This window comes from Lynx canadensis, chromosome B4 (assembly GCF_007474595.2).
Source record: "Lynx canadensis isolate LIC74 chromosome B4, mLynCan4.pri.v2, whole genome shotgun sequence".
NCBI classification, from domain to species: Eukaryota; Metazoa; Chordata; class Mammalia; order Carnivora; family Felidae; genus Lynx; species Lynx canadensis.
This window is the reverse complement of record NC_044309.1, coordinates 25,146,275-25,169,730: the sequence shown is the minus strand read 5'-3', so window position 1 is coordinate 25,169,730 and position 23,456 is coordinate 25,146,275. Positions and strand designations below refer to the sequence as shown.

The 23,456-nt window shown below is 37.7% G+C and overlaps 1 protein-coding gene across 1 annotated transcript in view; it reads right to left on the bottom strand.

Annotated features, from left to right (window-relative positions):
* Positions 1–8,930: 8,930 nt before the first annotated feature.
* Positions 8,931–23,456, bottom strand: part of RAB18 (RAB18, member RAS oncogene family) — a 39,658-nt gene continuing 25,132 nt past the window's right edge. Inside the window, exons 4-7 of the mRNA XM_030321163.2 lie at positions 19,036–19,108; positions 17,472–17,590; positions 17,333–17,399; positions 8,931–13,389 (exon numbers count right to left, since the gene is read on the bottom strand). Coding sequence (XP_030177023.1) covers positions 13,214–13,389; positions 17,333–17,399; positions 17,472–17,590; positions 19,036–19,108 — 435 coding nt within the window. The 3' untranslated portion in view covers positions 8,931–13,213. The remainder of the gene's footprint in view (positions 13,390–17,332; positions 17,400–17,471; positions 17,591–19,035; positions 19,109–23,456) is intronic.

Here is a 23,456-nt window from a genome sequence, read left to right as displayed (position 1 = left end):
GGATGAAGGGCATATGCAGAGTGAAAAAAAGCTAATCCTAAAAGGTCACATACTGTATGAGTCCATTTATATAACATTCTTGACATGACAAAATTATATAGATGGAGAACAAATTACTGGTTGCCAGGGGTCAGGGATGGTGGGGGGAAAGGGGGCAATGGTGACATAAAGGGATAGAACAAGGGAGAGCTTTGCAGTGGTGGAATTGTCTGTACCTTGAATATAGTGGTTACGACAACTCACACATAATGTAGCATAGAAATATCTACACATGAATTGCACCAGTGTAGATCTCCTGGTTTTGATATTGTACTACAGTCATGTGAGATGTAACTGTTGGGGGGAAACCAGGTACAGGGTACATGGGACCTGTCTGCACTATCTTTGCAACAACCTGCAAATCTGTAACTATTCCAAAACAAAAAGTGTAAAAAACCAAGGGATGAAATTTTAAAATAGAAAGTAAAAATAAAATAAAATCTTGTCCTTTCAACGTTTATTTATTTTTGGGACAGAGAGAGACAGAGCATGAACGGGGGAGGGGCTGAGAGAAAGGGAGACACAGAATCGGAAACAGGCTCCAGGCTCCGAGCCATCAGCCCAGAGCCTGACGCGGGGCTCGAACTCACGGACCGCGAGATCGTGACCTGGCTGAAGTCGGACGTTTAACCGACTGCGCCACCCAGGCGCCCCAAAATCTTGTCCTTTCAAAATACAAATAAAGAAGATTAAATACCCAAGTCTGACCAAGGCAGGGAGAGTAAATAAAAATATACAATTAGATATAAGAAATAAGGTATATCCCCAACTACAGAAGAAATTAAGAGATCTTACAATTCAACAGCAATAAATTTGAAAATTTAGGGTAAACGGATCTACTATGAGTCATTTTTCTATTAGACGGTCTCCCTGGATCGCCACAGAGTTTGTGCTCACAGAATCCCTTCCCATAAAACACAATGGAACACCTAGAAGTCTACAGGGTGGAAGGGAGAAGCATAATTATATGTACGATTTGCCCTTTACAAATAAATTCACAAGCCATGGTCCATGTAGCTTACAGATGTAAAAGTTATAAATATATAAGCTGAATCCAGAAGAATATTTTTAACAGTATAATTCATAGAAGTAAGATATATTCCAAGACTGTAAGGATGGTTTTGTAACAGGAACTCTTATATTAAACCAAGCAACAAACAATTTACTGCCGTCAAAATTAGATAGTGGAAAAAAAAATAATTTGAAAAAATTCAGCTGCCATTCCAAATACGATTGAAGTAAATTATTAAAAGAATGAAGTCACATCATCATCCTAAAACAGAAAGACTATACCTTGAAATAAAACAACAATAGTACATTTAAAGGCAAAATAGCAAAATGATTGTCATAGAATCAGGAGCAAACAAAATTATCTTTATTCACACATAATTATGAAACTAGGAAATAAAAAACACTAAAGAGATTGGTATTAATAACAATTTTGGTAAGATGATCTTTTTAAAATTTTTAAAAAATGTTTCATTTATTTTTGAGAGAGAGAAACAGGGTGCAAGCGAGGGAGGGGTGGAGAGAGAGGGAGACACAGAATCCGAAGCAGGCTCCAGGCTTTGAGCTGTCAGCACAGAGCCCTATGTGGGACCCAAACCCATGAACGGCGAGATCATGACCTGAGCTGAAGTCGGATGCCCAACTGACTGAGCCACCAAGGCGCCCCAGTAAGATGCTCTTTATAAGATATACATGCACTAATTTTTTTTATTACTGAAAACAATTAATGAGATATGAAAAATTTCAAAACCCCTTGATACAATGTAGGAACATAAACATGACAAAATGCCATCAACAAAGGTAGCTACAAGATATATATGAAAGAGATTCTAAAATTTTACTGAAGGATGTAAAATAAGAACTGAATAAATGGAAAGATATGCCATGGATCTGGATAGCAAGGCTTTTTTAAATGTCAGCTTAGGGGCTCCTGGGTGGCGCAGCCGGTTAAGCGTCCGACTTCAGCCAGGTCACGATCTCGAGGTCCGTGAGTTCGAGCCCCGCGTCAGGCTCTGGGCTGATGGCTCAGAGCCTGGAGCCTATTTCCGATTCTGTGTCTCCCTCTCTCTCTGCTCCTCCCCCGTTCATGCTCTGCCTCTCTCTGTCCCAAAAATAAATAAATGTTGATAAATGTCAGCTTATAGGGGCACCTGGGTGGCGCAGTCGGTTAAGCGTCCGACTTCAGCCAGGTCACGATCTCGCGGTCCGTGAGTTCGAGCCCCGCGTCAGGCTCTGGGCTGATGGCTCAGAGCCTGGAGCCTGTTTCCGATTCTGTGTCTCCCTCTCTCTCTGCCCCTCCCCCGTTCATGCTCTGTCTCTCTCTGTCCCAAAAATAAATAAACGTTCAAAAAAAGAAAATTTAAAAAATAAATAAATAAATAAATAAATAAATAAATAAATAAATGTCAGCTTATAAATTAATATATATATTTAACACCGCTCCTGTCAGAATTCCAAAGGATTTTATTTTGTAACTGGGTAAATTGATTGGCAAAACAAGTTGTTAAAAAAAGTAGTGAGGGGCAGAGCTTGATTTATAAATATTCTGTAAAGCAAAACCAATATTCTGTTGATTCCGGCATAGCACTACACTGTCAGAACAGAATAGAACCTGGAAATAGATTCAACTGTGTATCTACTGATTGAAAAAAACATACATGGGGCGCCTGGGTGGCGCAGTCGGTTAAGCGTCCGACTTCAGCCAGGTCACGATCTCGCGGTCCGTGAGTTCGAGCCCCGCGTCAGGCTCTGGGCTGATGGCTCAGAGCCTGGAGCCTGCTTCCGAGTCTGTGTCTCCCTCTCTCTCTGCCCCTCCCCCGTTCATGCTCTGTCTCTCTCTGTCCCAAAAATAAATAAACGTTGAAAAAAAAAAAAAAAAAAAAAAAAAAGAAAAAAACATACATGATCCACCCGGCATCTTGACCTCCTCACTTCCAACTTCTATTCTTCCACTTCCTCGGGTACTCATACATGGTTATAATCTTGATTTACTCCCCAAATCTCTAAATCAAGCATCTGACATTGCCCAGCTTTCCCACTTACTTGCTTTGGTGTAGCCATTCCAAAATATTGGCCTCATTATGAACCCCCATCCTTTGATTCTACCTTTTTTTTTTTTCCTATCAACAATTCCTTGTTGACCTCACTAGTTAAAAGACCAATGACTGGTTTAGTTTAGGAGATACACCCAAGCACGTTCGTTTCTATGCCCTCCCAAGAACATTTTAAAAATAAAGGAATTGAAGAACAAATCCTAATAGTAAAGGCACTGAAGCATATTATCATATTTCTGCATTTATGCAAAATGGAGAAAAGACAATGCCTTTAAAAGGAAAGAAAAAGGAAGTCTAGAGGAGCACCTGGGTGGCTTGGTCGGTTAAGCAGCCGACTTCACCTCAGGTCGTGATCTCGCGGTTCGGTGGGTTGGAGCCACAAGAGGCTCTCTGCTGACAGCTCAGAAGCTGGAGCCTGCTTCAGATTCTGTATCTCCCTCTCTCTCCTCTCTCTTAAAAATAAATAAAACGTTTTTAAAAATTAAAAAAAAAAAAAGGAAGTCTAGAATACACAGGTGAAGACTATAATAGAGGCCAGAGCCAATCTGCCTGGAGTCCAGAGAGAAAGCCCCAGGCAGCATCAGGTACAGCAGAGGTGAGAGGAAGAAGGGAGCCAAACATTACAAACAAGTGACCCTTTTCGTAATAGGTATGTCCCCTATCTTTATTGTGATAGTGATTATGCAAGTTTATGTATCTATTAAAACTCATCAAAATGTGATCCCCAAAATGGATGCTATTCATATTATGTGAAATATACTGTAAGATTTTAAAAATTGATTTAGAAACTTATCCAGAGAAATGAAACAAACACAGTTATTCACCATCCATTCATGGGCCACTCATTGAATTAACTGCAATCCACAATGGGCTTACAACCATTAAAAAAAAAAAAATGAGGCAGAGTCCCAGACTGATGATATATGGAGTGATTTCTTTAGTTCACATTAAAAAGCAAAATTCAAGAATGTATGTAATATGCTACCCTTTGTGTAGGAGATGGAAAAAAAGAATACTGCATAATTTTTATAAAAAGAAACAGGAGGAATAAACCAGAACTTAGTGATAATGACTACATATGAGGAGGGTGTGAGATCAGGATGGAATCAATAGGAATGGGAAAAAATCAAATAAATTAAAAGGAATGAAAAAAGTAAGCCCTTACATTAAACACAGATGAAAAAAAGCCATAAAATTGAATATAAATAGGAACAAAGGAACTTCTATCAAATAGATAACAAAACCATAAAGTATTCAAGTAATCTGAACACTTGATTATACATCTATAGTGAAATAACACCTAAGGACACAAAGAATGTAAATGAAGCTTTATATTCTTTAGCAGGTTTGTGATTAGCAGTTCTACTGGTATTGGAACTCAGATCATTTTGTAAGAGTGATTTAATCATATTTCTATTAATATAAAGTGAGCTGTGAGAGGTAAAGTGAGAGGTAAGTGTAAATGGACCAGTTTATAAATGTACATCTATCTAGTACTACAGGGCTAGTGTTGCTTTACAGAAAACTTAGATGTCGGCTGTGTTTAACCTAAAATAGGTGGTATGAGTGTGACACGTGGGAATATTTAACTAGCTTAAAATTTCTAGCAAAGAAAATATGGCTAAAGGAACATGAATCTAAAAAGAACATATGTCTTGGTGGCAGAAGCCTACGCTATTTCCTGACACAGCAAGGTGAATGCTTGGAGCTCCTGTGGTGTGTGTAGACGAGAGTGCCAGGACACATAGGATGTTGTGAGGCCTGAGGTGAGGCCTGCTGTTGCTATCTAGGCCTTTGCAATAAAAGGAACTCGTAAGTATTCTCAACAGGCCCCTTAGCTGCATTTATCTACCTAGAAATCTACCTAGGTAGAAATTTATCCACCTAGAAATCATTATATCATTTATTTCCAGCTCACTGGTCTAGACTACTGTTTGCCTGTTTAAAAGACCACAGAGACAAAATGCTTTTAAAAGAAAAAAGGAAAACACACATATACACACACAGAATGAGAAACTGTAACTCTAGAAAAATAATTTTTTATTTATTTTTGAAAGAGTGAGACAGAGTGCAAGTGGAGGAGGGGCAGAGAGAGAAGGAGACACAGAATCTGAAGCAGGCTCCAGGCTCTGAGCAAGAGTTCAGCACAGAGCCTGATGCAGGGCTCAAACCCACAAACCACGATATCATGACCTGAGCCAAAGTCGGACACTTAACCAACTGAGCCACCCAGGCGCCCCTAGAAAAATAATTTTTAAAACAAAAATTTTCACAGTTCATTTATTTTTGAGACAGAGAGAGACAGAGCATGAACAGGGGAGGGTCAGAGAGAGAGGGAGACACAGAATCCGAAGCAGGCTCCAGGCTCCGAGCTGTCAGCACAGAGCCCGACGCGGGGCTCGAACTCACGCACCGCGAGATCATGACCTGAGCCGAAGTCGGCCGCTTAACCTACTGAGCCACCCAGGCGCCCCGAGAAAAATAATTTTTAAATGAGTATGTCCTATTTTGTTTCAGAAAAAAATTTAAATCTCAAAAAAAAGTATTGTTTTCTGTGAGTTATAAAAATTAAGAACAACAGAAAAACCGAGGCAGCTAGTAACCAGAATATGCTATAACAGCTAACACTTCTTGAAGCACACAGTGCCAAGCTCTATATTCCCTAGCTCATTTAATGCTCACAACCCTACGAAGCTGTGGAGACTATTATCCCATTTTCAATATGAAGAAACTTGAGACCCAAAAAGATTAAGTAACTGGCCCAAGATCGTAACAGCCATAGGCTGGAATAAGAGACTACTCTGATGTCAAATGGCCACATTCTTAACCATTATGCCATACTGACTTCTAGGAAACCTACACTGAACAGGCAATTTCCCTTTTTAAAATTAAGTATTTCAGCGTGGAGAAAGAAGATATAATCTTCCCAATTTTATGAATCTCACGACACATGAAGTTATCAGCAACAGAAACAATAGCCCAGTCTCACCATTAGTACATTAGAAAAAAGTCAGAAACTGGTGGATCCCAGGGAGAGCTTGGCCCATGGAAATCCAAGAGCTATGGCTTGGGGACAGTTGGGAGATCTGGGTGCTACTGGCCAAGGAGCTACCATGAGTGGCCTCTACAGAAGGCTGAAGTGTGCAGGCCTTAAGAACTGGTGTGAAATGGGAGGTTTCCTCTAAACAGTTTGTCAGGGCACACATTCAAAACATCAAAATAAAGCAAGGTGCCTGCAATTTCTTCTAAATAAATATATATTTTAAAATAAATTACATTTTTGTTACTTTACCTAAGAAATCAAAGAAACTAGTTTAAACCAAAGCATCAAACTGATTAGGCACCTGGACAGACAGAAAAAGCAACTACATAGATTCTGAAATAAGAAAACCAATTCTATTCACACTAATGGGGAAAAAAAAAAAATCCTGAGAATAACTTTTAAGAAGGTTCAGGACATATGCAATGAAAACTGTGGAATTTCAAAACAGTAAAAAACCTGAATAGACAGATATCCCATGTCTCCTAATGGCAAGTCTTACCACTAATCAGTTTTCTCACAATAAATATAGAAATACGTGATTCCAGTTAGATTCCCAGTTTAAAAAAAATGATAAAAATGACTAAATTTTTGGCTTAAAATGTTTTAATTATACAACATTTCAAACAAATTCAAAAGAGAAACCACTAATTGGGAAAAGACTTCAGCAATACATATTAATGGCAAAGGATTAGTATCCAGATCACATTTTAGAAAAAAACTTTATTAAAAAAAAAGATCCACAAAAAAAAATGGGCAAAGGATAAAGTGATGTTTAAGACTCATATGTGAAATCAAATTGAAAAAGAGTGAGAAAGGACTTGCTTTACAGCCAAAAACACATTATAGAGCCACTAACATCAAAACTCAGGCACCTGAGACAGTGGGATGAAACCTGCAGAGTCCTTTTAAGAATGTTTTTTAAAGTATAAAATGATATACATAGGATTAAAGAAAACCAATTACACTGAAATATGTAACTTTCCAAGGTTAAGAGACCCCCAAAACAGAAGGCCAAAGTAGATTCCTTACAGGAATTTCATCTAGGACAAAAGTGGTAATTCAGCTCAGCAGGGAAAATAAAATTTAATGTGTAGTGTAGGCACACCAGCTATCCATATGGAGTAAGATGGCTCCCTATTTTGAGTCATAAGCAAAAATAATTCCAAGTTTTTAATAGTTCAAAAGAAAACAATCTCAGAAGACGCTAAGGAGACATCATGTACAACCTGAAAGTTGGGGAACCCAGAAGGTACAGAATATAAAAAAATAACTTGTAAGAAAAATCATATCATCATCAAAGTGAAAAAACATAGGTCAGAAAAAATGTTTAAAACATACACATATGGGTTAAAATCTGTACTATACAAAGAGCTGATATCAGATAAGACCACAAAAACTGAACAGAAAAACTGGCAAGAATATGAATAATCCTTTCAAAAGAAGGCCAACTACAAATGGCCCACACACATGAGAAATGCTCTACAGAGATGCAAACTAAAATAAGTTACACCTTGCAAATACAAAGTAACAAAAATTAAAACTTCAGAACACTTCCTGCTGATGCTGGGAAATGCTAGTAGAAATGTTCATTGTTACAAATTTTTGGAAAGGCATCTATAAAATACATCAAACCTAAAAAATACACATTTTTGTTTGGCCCATGGATCCAACTCTTAGATACATATCCCACAGAAACAACAAGATCTGTGGATAGGATTTTTATTGCAGTACCATCTGCAAGGGCAAAAAATGGAAACTATATAAACGCCCGTTTCTATGGGAGTGGTTAAATAGTGGTAATCCATACCACGGAATAGTAACATTGCACAATCACTAAAATAGAGGTTAGATGCATATAAATTGGTTTGAAGTGATTTTCACAATGTACGGTTAGGTAAGAAAGGAAATAGGAGGAAATACACAGATGATACCATTTTTGTGTGACAATGTATATACATATTTTTGCATTGGAGGAGAGCTCGGAGGCATGGAGAAATGCAAAAAGGGTATATACATGCCAGGTAACACTGATTCCCTCAGGGGGGAGAGAGGTAAGTATTCATGTGAGTATCCATGTGACAGAGGAAACTAAATCAAAACACAGGAGACCTTAGAAACAAAGAAGTCCTTAAAATCACATGTATGAATGTAACTCATTTATATGTCTATATCTATAAAGAAATACATGAGAAAGTAACCTCACTAATACTAAGTTATTTAAGAGTAATGGTTCTTTAAGTGATAGTTTTACTTCTTTCTTCTCTATGCAAATAAATATCAACATATTGAACTCAGTGTACAAAAAGCCCCTACTAATAAGAACACATACACTCATGTGGCATACATTTGGTTCCAAGAAAAAAGAAAATCCGACTCAAATTGGCTTAAAACACAAAAGGAATTTATTGGCTCACATAAGTAAAAAGTCCAGAAGCAAATCTGATTTCAGGTCCAACTTGATCCAGAGGTTCCAAATTGCATCAGGGCTCCAACTTAGACTCCCTCTCATTTTCTTGGTACAGCCCTGAGGCTGACTCTTTTGTAGTAGAAAAAATTAGCTGCAGCAAGTTCAAAACATGAGTCTTTGCACCGCACTATCTCCAAGAAGGTATCTTCTTTCAGCAGGTCCTAAGGAAGCCTCAGCAAATATCTTGTATCTAAGTAGCCTGAGCTGGGTCAGGTGACTATCCCTGAACCATTTATTTTGGGGGGTGGGGGAAAAGGGAGAGTTAGTAGCACTGGTTAAAGATAACCAGGTCAACTCTAGCTGGAGCTGGGGGTGTGACAATCCCGTCTAAACCACATGCATGATGGGAGGAAGTTGGTTATCCAAAGAAGACATGGAAGTGAATGCTGGATCGGCATACATGAGCAAGGAATTAAAGAAAATACAAATATCCAATAAAATATTAAAAGTGCCCAATCTCACTAGTAATCAAAAAAATACAAATAAAATTAAATAATCTGTTGCTTATCAGGCTAATAATAAAAAAAAAAAGTACCGTTTGTGTGTGAGAGAGGTGTGGGAGGGCAGGACTGACAATAGGTGCTCACACAACTGGAAATGTGTGTGTAACAAAACAGCTCTAAGAGGCACCCAAACTTTATACCACAACCAGAAACAACACCGATTCTTAAATATGAAACAGAAAGCTAATAACAATAGGAAAATTTAAAGCCCCATAACAGAAGTTGACTCCTTTTCTCCCCCTCCGAAGAGATGTTCCCATTTGGACGGGAAAAAAAGAGATCTGGGTAAATCTGTATTTATATTCCTTAGCTCCAAGTCTTGATTTAGCCTACTTCTTCTTATTCACTTCTTTCAACATTCTTAGACAAAACCCAGGATAGAATCTCTAGTTAATAACCCAACGTGTGGCTGGGGTCAGAACTAGAATGTCTTCTGGAAACATTAAATGCTTTTATCCCTCTATCTAAACAGATAAAAAACTTCCAAAGTATGACTAGTGAAATGGAACCCAAGATACAGAAGCATAATATTTGAATACTGAGAAGACCTACAAATGAAAGGACCTAGAGGAATATACCAGTTTACTTGAAAATCAGAAAAACTATACAGTAAACTGTGTTTAAAGATACTATGTTGGGTGGGCGGTGGGTGGGGGGTACCTGGATGGCTCAGTTATGGGTAAGCATCCGACACTCTTGATTTTGGCTCAGATTATGATCTCATGATTTATGAGATCAAGCCCCGTGTTGGGCTCTGCACTGACAGCACAAAGCGCTTGGGATCCTCTCTATCCCCCGCCCCCCTCTGTCCCTCCCCCACTCATGCTCCCTCACTCTCTCATTCAAAATAAATAAAAAACATTAAAAAACATCTTTAAGGATATCATGGATATGAGGTAGGTCTGTGCCATCTCACAGACAGAAAAAGTAATGATATAAGGATTCTTTTATGAGCTATGGGGCCAGTCCCACACTTGTACAGAATCACATATACTTCTTGAGTATGAAAAGTACAATGAATCAAAATCAAGTTCAATGCCACTGCATTCAACTAGAAAGTCAACACCAAGTGTGCATCTGCAGATATGGCAACTACATACTCGAAACATCCCCCCCCCCCCAGATTTCAATTTTGAGCAAAAGACTGTTCCCAGATTTAATTTCTTTTCTCAGGGCCAATTAAAAAGTTAAGGTCCCACATGTCTCCTGCCTTTGTATCTTTCCTAAACCAGGGATTTTCATTCAATCCTGAGAAGGCCAAAGAACTAAAAGACTACCCACTCTCCTACCTTAACTTTTAGGTCAAATGACTTACCTGGTTAGTTTATACCAGTGGAATTTACTTAATAGAAGTAGTTCAGATTTTATAAAGTAAATAACAAAAGAATGATTTTTTAAAAATAGGGGAACTCCTTTAACCCTGCTGTGTTAAAACAAAAAGCTAGTAAACAGCCACACAAAAGGAACAGTGGTTAGGAGTATAGGCATATAAAAAATGCCTTCACTGGAATCCAGCTCCATCACTGATTAAGCTATGTGATCTTTGGGGAGTTACCTAACATATCTAGGTTTCACTATCCTCATTTTTTAAATGGGCATAACAGGTGTAGCAACCAATCTCTTAAGGTTGCTGTGAGGCTTAAGGAATTAATCCAGCACTAAGAACAGCACCTTGCACCAAGGAAGCTTTCAGTAAATGTTAACTATTACTCTCAACATAAATTAAATATTTATTTATTTGCTTAGATCTGTGTCAGCACTCCTAGAATCCCAAACACTGTATTCCAACTGTTCTAATTTGCACCATCTGCAAAAGGCACTTCTAAACTACTTCCAATGATGTGAAAATGAAGAACTGACAAAATCCTCAGCTATTTAAGTGGCCAACTTTAGATGCTATAACTACTTCACTTAGAAAATCTCCACCACTGGGGCGCCTAGGTGGCTCAGTCAGTTAAGCATTTGACTCTCGGTTTCAGCTCATGATCTCATAGCTCCTGAGATCAAGCCCTGCATCCGACTCTGCACTGACAGCACAGAGCCTGCTTAGGATTCTTTTTTTCTCCCTCTCCCTCTCTCTCTCTATGCCCCTCCCCACTCGCTCACTCTCAAAATAAATAAACACTGGAAAAAAAGAAAAAGAAAGCCTCCACTATGAAACAATAAGCTTGCAACAAAATAGTAAAGTGAAAGCCATATGACAGAATAGAATCTGAGTCAGACTACATTCAGATGTTCCTCAGCCAATGAATGTAACAGGGAGATGTAGAATACTTCCTTCGCAAATGCATCTAGGGAAAGCAGGCTATATTTATTTCAAAAACTACAAAAGGTTACAATATAATTCTATCAAACAAAATTAGTGTTTAAAAGTAAGTGACTCATATGTATCCAAATTTTGACCAAATCAACAGGACAATCCAATACACAAAAAGATTATTATATAGCTCAAAGAGCAAAAAGCACAAAGAAATGAATGTCTTGTCAATACAAACACTACATAAATACACAAATCTACAGCTGTAATGTGACACAAACAAATCATAAGTACGTGTTAGCTACCTTTCTCCAACAGTAAAGGAGTAAATGTTTTATATTTAGTAAATACATATATAACGTATAAAACCTTTAATCACATGTAATGTAGTCTAAGAAGTGTGAACCAAGTAGAATGTAAGATTCTCTTACGTGAAGGTGTACATTTTAGAACCCAACTTGAAGTAAATCCACTATCACGAGTATTGCAAAAGTGACCCCCAAAAAGTTATCACCTGCAACTCTATACAATTAGTATTTGTACCCAGAAATTAGTTATCAGAAATTTTACTGAGGGGGTATCATGGTAACCTGCCTGAAAGGACAAATAACTTATTCAGGGGCATAAAACAGCAGATATCAATGTAAGTTAAATAACATACGAGTGAAAAAAAATATGCAATGTATAACAGCAAGAGGTTAGAAAACTGTATACTGTGGAAAAGATTTATTAGTCTGGACAAGTTGGTTTTGATAAACTATTGGCTACTTGTTACAGTAAATTACCAAGATTTTCATTGCAACAGTATTTTCCCACACACATCAAAATCTGGAAGCAATATGTCTTTCTCAAATGGTCATTTAGTGTTCTTTTTTTCCCAACCCTCAACACACAGAAATAGGTTTTTGAATCAACTAGCCATTTAGGGGAGTGTTAAGATACAGATGTTCATAAACATTACACGAGCTACAATTGAGGTACCTGGACAAACACCATCAACGTTTATGGAAAAAGGTGTTGGTTTTAAAAGTGGTTAAATACTACATTTGTTACATAAACACACTATCCTCATCCTTCTGAAACCAAAATGGGGGAAAACCTTATTGCCATTTTGCCAAACACCACATAACTAAAAATGATGCACAAAGAGTCAGAATCCAATGTACATATCACAGAATTAAAACTCCAGTTAAGCAACTGAGCTACTCATTGAAGAAAATGTAAAAGTAAGACCAAACTTCTTAACATATCAATGCTATTTCAGAAGCATCATCAGAACAAACAGAGATTTAATTATAAATTGGCCTGGATTGCATCCTCTAAAGAGAATTTTGCTTAGTACTAAAAGAGAATCTGTCTGCAAACATCCTACAAAAGCTGTGGAATCATGCTCTTTGTTATTCCTGAAAGGAAATTTGCCAGGTTTGATGATACCTGAATATCTCCTAGTAGTTCTAGGAGTTCTACATACCAATTAATTCAGTAATTGACAGAGGAGTATTTATGCAAAGAGGAGACCAAAAGTAGACCTTGTATCAACATATACTAAATAGGTGGATTTTTTTTATCACATGATAAATGTAAATCATAAAATCAAATGTACTTATAAAAGTACACCTATTTTATGTTACATAAAAAACTGTAGACTGCAAACTGTGCATGCTTACCATAACATTTTACCTGGGAAAGCCGATGAGTGGGATTTCTTGCAAATATTTACTGCCATGATACAAAACAAATATGTGCAAACTGCAAGGTCCCTAAAATAGCAGTTAAAGAGTTTATATACAGAAAGATGTCACTATCTGATCAAATATGCAAGAGATGGGAGTTTCCCAGAGTTTATAACATAGAACAGTAACCACCACAGGCTCCGCCTCCAGGGCCTTCTTCCCTGTGTATCAGTTTGACTCCTTTATTCTGGTTCTCACTTTCCCACAGTCCAGGCGTCTGAATGATCTTTTCAACAAGTTCCTCAAAGGCACACTGTACACCATCACAGGTTTTTGCACTTGCCTCTGAAATCCGAGAAAAAAATGTCATAGTATATTCTTTTCTGGTCATATTCCTACGTTTTTCTGGGAAATTATTATGGCATATCAGCCGACAATATATAAAAAGACAAGTCATGAGCAATTTCTCCCCACAGGTTTAATATTCATGACTTTACCAACTCTCAAAGTTGAGCTATTTAAATTATATCCATAACAACAGTAGTATATAAGCCCAAAATTTTGTGACAGAATTGCACATTGTAAAACCCTACTCATATATGATGCCAAAGTTCCTCCTTAATTTTTCAGTTAGCTCTTAAAATCAGCCCCAAAGCAGATATTATTCCCATTTCAGAATAAGGAAACTTAGTCTCCAAGTTGAACCATCCGGTTGTTCCATGCCTGCAACCAAGCAGCTATTGGCGGTTGGATAAATGACATACAACCATGGACGCCAGTCTCCTTTGACATTTATGCTCATGAAACTCATGTGCACATTTAGCCCTGCTCCCTTAGCCTACCTTTCCCTAGTAATTACCTTTTTTACTGTCTGAGGGGACTCTCTTATTCCTTCATCATAAAACTCTTCTATTTCAGCTCATCACATAACTTTATGTTGACAAAAATAAAAACAACCTGACAGGGGCTACTGATCATCCCACTAAGGGACGAACGAGCCTGCTTGCATTTGCAGCCTTGGGCTCTGCCTTCAGTCTTGTTACACTGGATGAAATGCTGTGCTGCCATCTAGGAGCAACCCCCTTTCTAGCTCCTGGGATCCCATCCTTTCTCATTCAATGAAAAATCATGTACCCCCACTACTGGATCACATCAGTCAGCTTAAAACCCGACCAAAATTACTGTCCATCTTACTACCGACCAAGCAACCAACCACCCTGCCCTGCAGCCCACAGAGCCTTCCAGTAGCCACCCAGTTTCTCTACTCTATTTCAAAGCAAAATCGTCATCCAGAGTTACCTACGAAAGCTGTTACCACTTTCTTACCTCACAATTTTTTTCAAACTAGTCAACCCTTGAACAACACAAGTTTGAACTGTGCAGCTCCACTTGTACATGGATTTTGTTTTATAAATACAGTATAGTACTGTAAAGGTATTTTCCCTTATGATTTTCTTAGCAACATTTTCTTTTCTCTAGCTTACTTTATTGTAAGAACATAGTGTGTAATACACATAACAAACTACGTGTTAACTGACTGTCGATCAGGAAGGCTTCATTCAGGTCAACAGCAGGCTATTAGCAGTTCACTTCAGGGGGAGTCAAAAGTTATATGCAGAGTTTCAACGGCGTGGGGGGTCGGCATCCCTAACCCCACAATGTTCAAGGGTCAACTGTACTCTATCTAGGCTTTTGTTCTCACCACTCCATTGAAACTTTTAAAAAATACCAACACTCTATCTTGTCAGATCGAATACCTTATCTTATTTGACATCTTGCTGCAGTTGATACACCTGGTCACTTTCTTCCTGTACTAAATACTTTGTCTGCTTTTGACTTTCAGGATGCTGAACACTCCTCCTCTCAAGGTTACATCATTCACAACCTGTTTGCTGACACTTCCTCTTTCTGCTGACCTCTAACTGCTGGGAGTACCCCAGGCTTCAATTTTCAGCCGTTTTCTATCCAGTTCTTCCTGTGATCACTACCTACAATCCCATGACTTTATTATGTTTTAAGTTTTTAAGTTTATTTATTTATTTTGAGAGAGAGAGGGAGAGAGCGCACAAGCAGGGGAGGGGCAGAGAGAAAGGGAGAGAGAATTCCCAAGCAGGTGGAGCCCAACGCAAGGCTCAAACTCACGAACTGTGAGATCATAACCTGAGCTGAATTCAAGAGTCGGATGCTTGGGGTGCCTGGGTGGCTCAGTCAGTTAAGCATCTGACTTAGGCTCAGGTCATGATCTCGAGGTTTGTGAGTTTGAGCCCCGCGTAGGGCTCTGCGCTGACAGCTCGGAGCCTGGAGCCTGCTTCGGATTCTGTGTCTCCTCTCTCTGCCCCTCCCCCACTTGTGCTCTGTCTCTATCAAAAATAAATAAACGTTTAAAAAAAAATCTAAATAAATAAATATAAATAAACAAAAGAGTCGGATGCTCAACCAACTCAGCCACCCAGGCACTCCAGTTCCATGACTTTAAACACCAGCTAAATGCCAATGACCAGCATGTCCACTAGTTATCTGAAAAACAGGCCATTCTTATACTATGCAGATTTCTTGATTCACTACTCACTTTCCCAAACCTGTTCTTATCTCAGTCTTTCACACATGGTTAACGGCAGCACAATCCACCTATCTGCTCATGCCAAACACTCGACGTTATCCTTCATGGCTCTCTTTCCTTACCCTCCAGACCCAATCTATCTATCTACACAGCCTACCACCTTTACCATCAAAATATCCCCTGGATCTGCCAAATTTCCACGACCCACAACCGCTCCCATATTCAAAGTCAACAGCATTATTCATCTGGGCCATTGTAAGAGAATGATGAGCCTCTTGCTTCTGCTCCTCATGGAACATTTTCTATACAAACAAGCCTTTTTAAAGAATATCAGATCACAGCACTACTCCCCTGCTTTTCACACTTGGAATAAAATCCACTTCCATACCATATCCTATGATGCCCAAATGACCTCTATCTCATCTCCCTTCACCACCATCCTTTCCCCCAACATATACCATTCCTTCAGCCCACAAGCTTTCTTCCTGCCCCTTACACACCTAAACTGGTTCCTACCTCAGGAAATATGTGCTATTGTCTCAGCCTGAGATGTTCTCCCTCTAGGTCTTCATATGATGGATTCTTGCTCAAATGGGACTATCTCAAAGTTTAACTTGCCCTAATTTCCTCCTACCCCCATCATACTTCCTCCCCTTAGAATGTTTTATTTCCACCATAGTGCTGCTTACTTATTTAAGTCTATTTCCTCTACTAGAATGTAAGCTTCATGAGGGCAGGGAGTTTGTCCATTTTGCTCGTTATATATGTGTTCAATAAATGTTTATTGAACTAATATATCAAAATGAAGGACACCCAGCAAGTAAGCAGAAGAGGTAGTATTCAATTCCTTTCTAAATTTCCCCATTACCTTCCATTTATACCACCCTGCTTCTATCTACATACGATGTTCTTCGTTTCCATTTCCTAATTCCTAAAAGGTTCTAACACAGTGGAATAGCTACATCAGTAATTCTTAAAGCTGCCTTCACACAGAATCAACTAGGGTGTCTATAAACATCTTCCAGGCCCAGTTTCAGACATGTGACAAGGCCCAGGAAACCTAAAATGTTAAAACCTCCACAGTGATATAGCCAGTCCACTTTTCCAGACAGGCGGTCAACAAACTTTTTGTTGTAAACATTTTAGGCTTTGAATGCCATATGGTTTCTGTTGTAACTATTAAACCCTGCCTTGAAGCATGAACGCAGCGAAAGACAGCATGTAGATAACTGGGTAGGTATGGCTGTGTTCCAATACAAATGGTGGGGCCAGAGTTGGCCCATGCTGTAGTTTGTCAACCCCCATTCTACCAAGCTTCTCAAATATCAATTGCATACAAATCACATGAAGATCTTGTTAAAATGCAGTCTCTGATACAGAAAAGCTGGGCTGGGCCTGAAATGAAGCATTTCTAACAAATTTCCAGGTGGTGCCACTGCCACCAACACAAGCACCAGCAAGGTACAACCATGGCACTGGGCACCTGGCTTTACCGAATGCCATTATACCCGGAGACAACTGATCTGTGTCCTACATGACTTTACATAATGTGATCCTATCTTTTATACAGAAGGAAAAAAGAAACTGGCTCTGTAGTTAGATTTTATAGCACAAGAAAATACTGAACTAAGTACATACATTTTACAGTCATAAAGAGAAAAAATGTAGCAGAAACTTCATTTTAAAATTCCTCATTAATAATGAAAGGATAAATGTTCATACACCTACCTATAAATAACATGGAATGCTTTCGGGCAAATTTTAGGCCTTCATTTCTATCGACTTCACGATTTTCCTAAAATATAAATGCAAAGATTAAGACAAGCTACTAAAATGTAGTCAAAATGCCAACTGTCTGACTTCTTACCTTATCAATTTTATTTCCAACTAGCATGTTTACTATGTCATTTCTCGTGCAGTAAGTTTCCAATTCATTCAACCAATTATCCAATTTAACAAAGGTGTCTCTTCTTGTGACATCATAAACTGAAATAAAAAGGCTCACTCATTAAATAAGCATTTAAAATAAGAAGCAATGACATTACATTTCTGATATGTGACTAAGAGCAATGTTATTATATAAGCAAGTCTGTTTTTAAGTCTTCAATTCTTAACCATCAGATAGTACCAACTAACTCAGATGGAAGAAACAAGTGTATTAAACAACAATAATACATATATATACACACACTTCGATTTTATTAACACACACTGAGAGAAATGAAATTGTATCCTGTGCTGTAACTGAAAATTAATTTCAGCAAAACAACAGCTGTTCCCATTCATAAAATAGAAGATGTTTATCCAAAAAACAAAAAGCATTTTAGATTCAAATCTGTGGCAAAATACCACAACATTTTATATGACTTTAAACATCTATGACCCTGTTAATTTATTTATCACAAGGAACAGAATTTGCAATTTTGAAATTTTTTTTTTTCAACGTTTATTTATTTTTAGGACAGAGAGAGACAGAGCATGAACGGGGGAGGGGCAGAGAGAGAGGGAAACACAGAATCGGAAACAGGCTCCAGGCTCTGAGCCATCAGCCCAGAGCCTGACGCGGGGCTCGAACTCACGGACCGCGAGATCGTGACCTGGCCGAAGTCGGACGCTTAACCGACTGCGCCACCCAGGCGCCCCAGAATTTGCAATTTTGAAAAAATTTCTAAAGTTAATAGATAGGATCCTGATTGTTTCCCTGTTATCACTTTCATTTTACATCACACTGCATTACAATATATAAAGAGCTTATTAATTTAAAGTATCTTCTAAACTTAAAGATGCTGAACCAAAATAAGAGTTGCTGTTAAATTAACCAAATAAAATAAAATAAAATAAAATAAAATAAAATAAAATAAAATAAAATAAAATAAAATAAAATAAAACCAAAACCTCACAAGCTATGTTTTCCCTAAAACTGATCAATATTTATTTTAAAAAGTTTCCCAGGATTATCAATAACAAGTACTTTTTAAGACTTTTTAAAAATTCTGTGTGATTATGAATCAACAGTGACAAGTGATTTCTGATATTTTTTAGGACTAATAAAACAGACTCCACCAAGAAACTAGCCATCTTCTTTTATAAACTACAGCATATGTCAACACAATGCGGACTGAAGATCAGTTTTTGGTGACACTCTTAAGACAGACCAATTACATGTGGATTAATCCTCAATTATGTCCACATCAACATGTGCTTTAAAACCAAATAGTCTGATCTTTATTTTTTAATTGCTAGACAAAGGACTGAAAAGAAATTCTGAAAGTTTAAATATTCATTAATATTAAATGAAGCTAATATGACTTCAAGTTACATAAAGGTACCCCGAACCTGAAGAAAAATAAAAACTTGCTGACCCTCACAGACAAGGAAAATCAGAAACTGCAATAATAAAACAACAACAGTATCTTAAAGTAAAGCCTTACCTAATATAACACCTTGTGCACCTCTGTAATAGCTGGGAGTTAATGTTCTGAACCTCTCTTGACCAGCAGTATCCTAAAAGTGACAATCAGTCATTATTAAATAAAACAAAATATAATAGATCTTCAATGTATTAAGAGTAGAAAGTCAAACAGCATTATTAAAAATAGTATCTATGCACAAGCTCATGTAAAACTTGAAATTTAAAGATGTATTCTTACTGACAATTGTTACATACAATAAAACTAATAAATACTGACTCATCTCTAGAAAAAAATGCATCTAAGGAAAGAGGTTCTTTTTAAAGATTTTTATCACACATGAGGGGCACCTGGGTTGACTCAGTCGGTTAAACATCTGACTTCAGCTCAGGTCATGATCTCATGGTCTGTGAGTTCAAGTCCCATGCCAGGCTCTGTGTCGACAGCTCAGAGCCTGGAGCCTGCTTCAGATTCTGTGTCTCCCTTTCTCTCTGCCCCTCCCCCACTCACACTGTCTCTCTTTCTCTCAAAAATAAAAACATTAAGAAATTTAAAAAAAAAAGATTTTTATCATACATGAAACACATTTCATTGAAAGCTATGGTTCTCTCCACTCGAGATGCACAATGAAATTTCCTGGGAAATCAAAAATACTGATGCCTGGGTCCAATCCCCAATGGTTCCGATTTAATTGGTCTAAAGTAAGACTGAAGTTTTTAAAATCTTCCCAAGTGATTCTAACATAGAATCAATTAAAAGAGAATTACAGGAGTGTCTTATTTTAGGTAAGCAAATTTTAGGTTGGACTTTTCAAGTGTTTTCTATTTATCTTCTTTTAGGAAAATGTATAAAACCAAGCCACTTGTTATCACATGTTTCTGACACATCTCAGGGGTGATAAACAAGATGTACACTAGCTAGGAAGTTTAAGTTTCATGAGGAAGGAGACCTCGTCTGCTTAATCACCAGTTTAACCCCCATGCCTAGAGCAATTCTTGCCACAGGATTGTTGCTCAACTTTTGTTGAAAGAAAAAAAACCAAAAAACTAACAAGTCTGTACTTCTGGGCCTGGTTCCTTCCGTCTTTTTTCTACCACCTTGGACTGTGGCTTCAAGGTACCTAAGATTTTTCAAAACAGCAGTTGACAAATGGCTCCCTCAGCCTACCACCTGTTTATTAAATAAAGTTTTACTGGAACACAGCCAGGCCCATTTGCTTGCGCATTGCCACATGCCTGCTTTAGGATTAGACTAAATATTTACTATCTGGCCTTTAAGAAAAAATTTCCAGTCTGCTAATATAAAATAACCTGAAGAAAAGTGAAGACATATATCAAACATCACCTTAGCTGCCAGTCCCATGGCTGTAAATTGGAGCTTAGCTACGGGGCAAGCAGAAGCTCCTTCAGATATAAAACATGTTAATAACCTCTAAGAGGTTTATAAGATTGGAGAGGAATTTTAAACCAGCAATGACAGACACCAGCAATTACCTACTTTCTTTGCCTGGTCAAAATACAGACTGCTTTAAGACAAGAGCAATAGCTAGAGAGTATATGAGCAATTTTAGCCCCAGAAGAGAAACTTAAGATGAAAATAACTTTCAAAGTAAACCACTTTACATTTCCATTACTCTTCCCTTCCTCCAGATGAGCTTCCATAAACGTACACTGTCCTTACTTCCAGATTCTTACCACTACAGAAACTGCCCCTAACCCTGCCATGTTGAAGTGAAAAAGATAACAAAATTAAACTTTCTAAACAGATAAATTTGAGATAAAAATGATCTCTCTTTACAAAAACTCCCTTTCCTCCAAAGTTTCTTACAAAACCTCTCTGATATTTAAAGTTATTCAATCTGCAGACTGAGTCAACTTTTCAAAAACAATAATATAAACAAGTTAACAAATAATAAAAATAATAATACATAATAAAAAATTATAACACAAAGATTAAATTAAAGTGTAGTGCACTTGCTATCTAAAGCAAATTATAATTTGGATAATCTGACATAGGTTAGGGCAAGGACCATGCAAGAAATATTTTAGTCTCAAGACTTTTTGTTATAAGAGAAAAATTCTGTTTGCATAATGAAACCGTATGCATGCTGCAATAAATTAATTTCCAGAACTAGCAGAAAGCATTTGACTATGAATTTTGCCCCCTTGGTCCTCACTGAGATCAAGTTCAATAACTGCCTTGATGAAACACAACATAAAAATCACAACTGCAATTCTAGTTAAAATAAAATCCTAGAGCAAAAAAAAAAAAAAAAAGTTTTGATGTTAAAATACTGCACAACTTAATACACAAATATTTAAGTTAGTCCAGCTGTTTAGAGTCTTAATTTTTTTAGATTCACTTATAAAGATGTTTAAGTAGGGGCGCCTGGGTGGCGCAGTCGGTTAAGCGTCCGACTTCAGCCAGGTCACGATCTCGCGGTCCGTGAGTTCGAGCCCCGCGTCGGGCTCTGGGCTGATGGCTCAGAGCCTGGAGCCTGTTTCCGATTCTGTGTCTCCCTCTCTCTCTGCCCCTCCCCCGTTCATGCTCTGTCTCTCTCTGTCCCAAAAATAAAAATAAACGTTGAAAAAAAAAAAAAAAAGATGTTTAAGTAGATATGATAATTTGGGCAAAAACCCTGTGCCATAGTATGGGATCAGGAGTTATAATAACTATAAAATGTATATGTTTAAATAGTCAAAAGTTAAGATTTTTGCTTGTGTTTGTTTTCAAGACAGGAATCTGCAATAACTGTAATGACATCTCTGTAAGATAAGAAAAGCAGACCTTATTATCTGTGGTTTTCTTCTCTGATGTGAGAGGAGAGATTATTAAAGATAGAAATGGATAAAGGGTTAGGGAGGATCTGGAAAGGCAAAGTATTAGAATATGGGAGTGGCAGCGAGAGCAGCATATAAAGAAAAATAGCATCAGAGGTGCCAAGTAGGCCATGATGTGTGTGCAGCACTTTCAGGAGCAATGAGGACAGGGCTATACTTGATTATTCTATTTGACTGATCCTGGGAGGGCCATCCAAATGGGAGGGGAACTGATTTTATGCATATAAATAAAACCACGGAAGAATTAGAGCAAACAATGGATTCATGTATTTCTTTTAATGAGTGAGAAGGCCTTCCTAAATACGACACGACACCCAGATTCATGAAGAAAAATAACTGGTCTGACCATGTAAGTACTAACACCTTGGTCTGGCAAGAACATCTCTCCCCTCATCACCCACACCGCCCCCACACACTCATCCTAAACAAGATTTGAAGGTAAACGACAAACTGGAAACAAATATTTGTAGCATATTTTTTCTGAACAGAAAAAAGCCAGCATTCTTTTTTTTAATTTTTTTTAATGTTTATTTATTTTTGACAGAGAGTGACAGAGCATGAGTGGGGGAGGGGCAGAGAGAGAGGGAGACACAGAATCCAAAGCAGGCTCCAGGCTCCGAGCTGTCAGCGCAGAGCCCCTCGCAGGCCTTGAACCCATGAACGGCGAGATCATGACCGGAGCCAAATCAGACGCCCAACTGACTGAGCCACCCAGGCGCCCTGAAGCCAGCATTTTTAATTAAACTGTTCAATACATTTCACTATGGCCTAGTCCAACATATACCAAATTGTTTTCTGTTAGACATTACTATTCTGATTGATATCATAATTATATTTCAGGGAGAGGGGCAAATAGGCTACCAATCGTGTAAAGTACTGTATGTTAGAAAAAAATTAACAAGAAAACATGAGACACACACAGTTAGTTGTTATTTAGGATAAAACTTGTGTTAGAAATAATATGCCATTCAGAGAATGCCAGGAAGATGAATCAGATGATACAATGCATGAAAATTTGTTGTTTCGATCTGTAGTTGATGTCCATTTACTATTTAATCACCATGCTGAAGTACATCTCATGTGATGACTGCTGACCAGTTCTAATATTATCACATGTAATAAAAATGGTTTCTATATTTAATTAGAGTATATGTGGGAATCAGATATACAAAACAGTATAATTTTATAAATTATATGTATAATATATTTAGTATATTAAATATGTATTAGCAATCATTTAGATAGAAATAGGTAGGTAGGTAAATACATACATAGGTAGGTAGAAGGTGGATAGGAGGAGGGAAAAGACAGGCAGACAGACATAGACACTGAGCATCTTGGATGTTTTTGACAGTTAATGCTACTTTATTTGGTCAGCACTACCACAAAAAGGTCTAGTTAGGAAAGCAATATGTATCAGAATGTTTGGATTCAAGGGCAGATAAAAAGAAGCCAGTAAGTAAAGAAAGACTGGGAATCAGTATTAAAAAATAAATCCAAAGTTGGCAAGCTCAGTTTTTATAAATATTTATACTAACAAACATGAAAAAATTATTTTTTCCTAAGTATCACTTCATCCCTTTCTCCCAAATAATTGCCTCA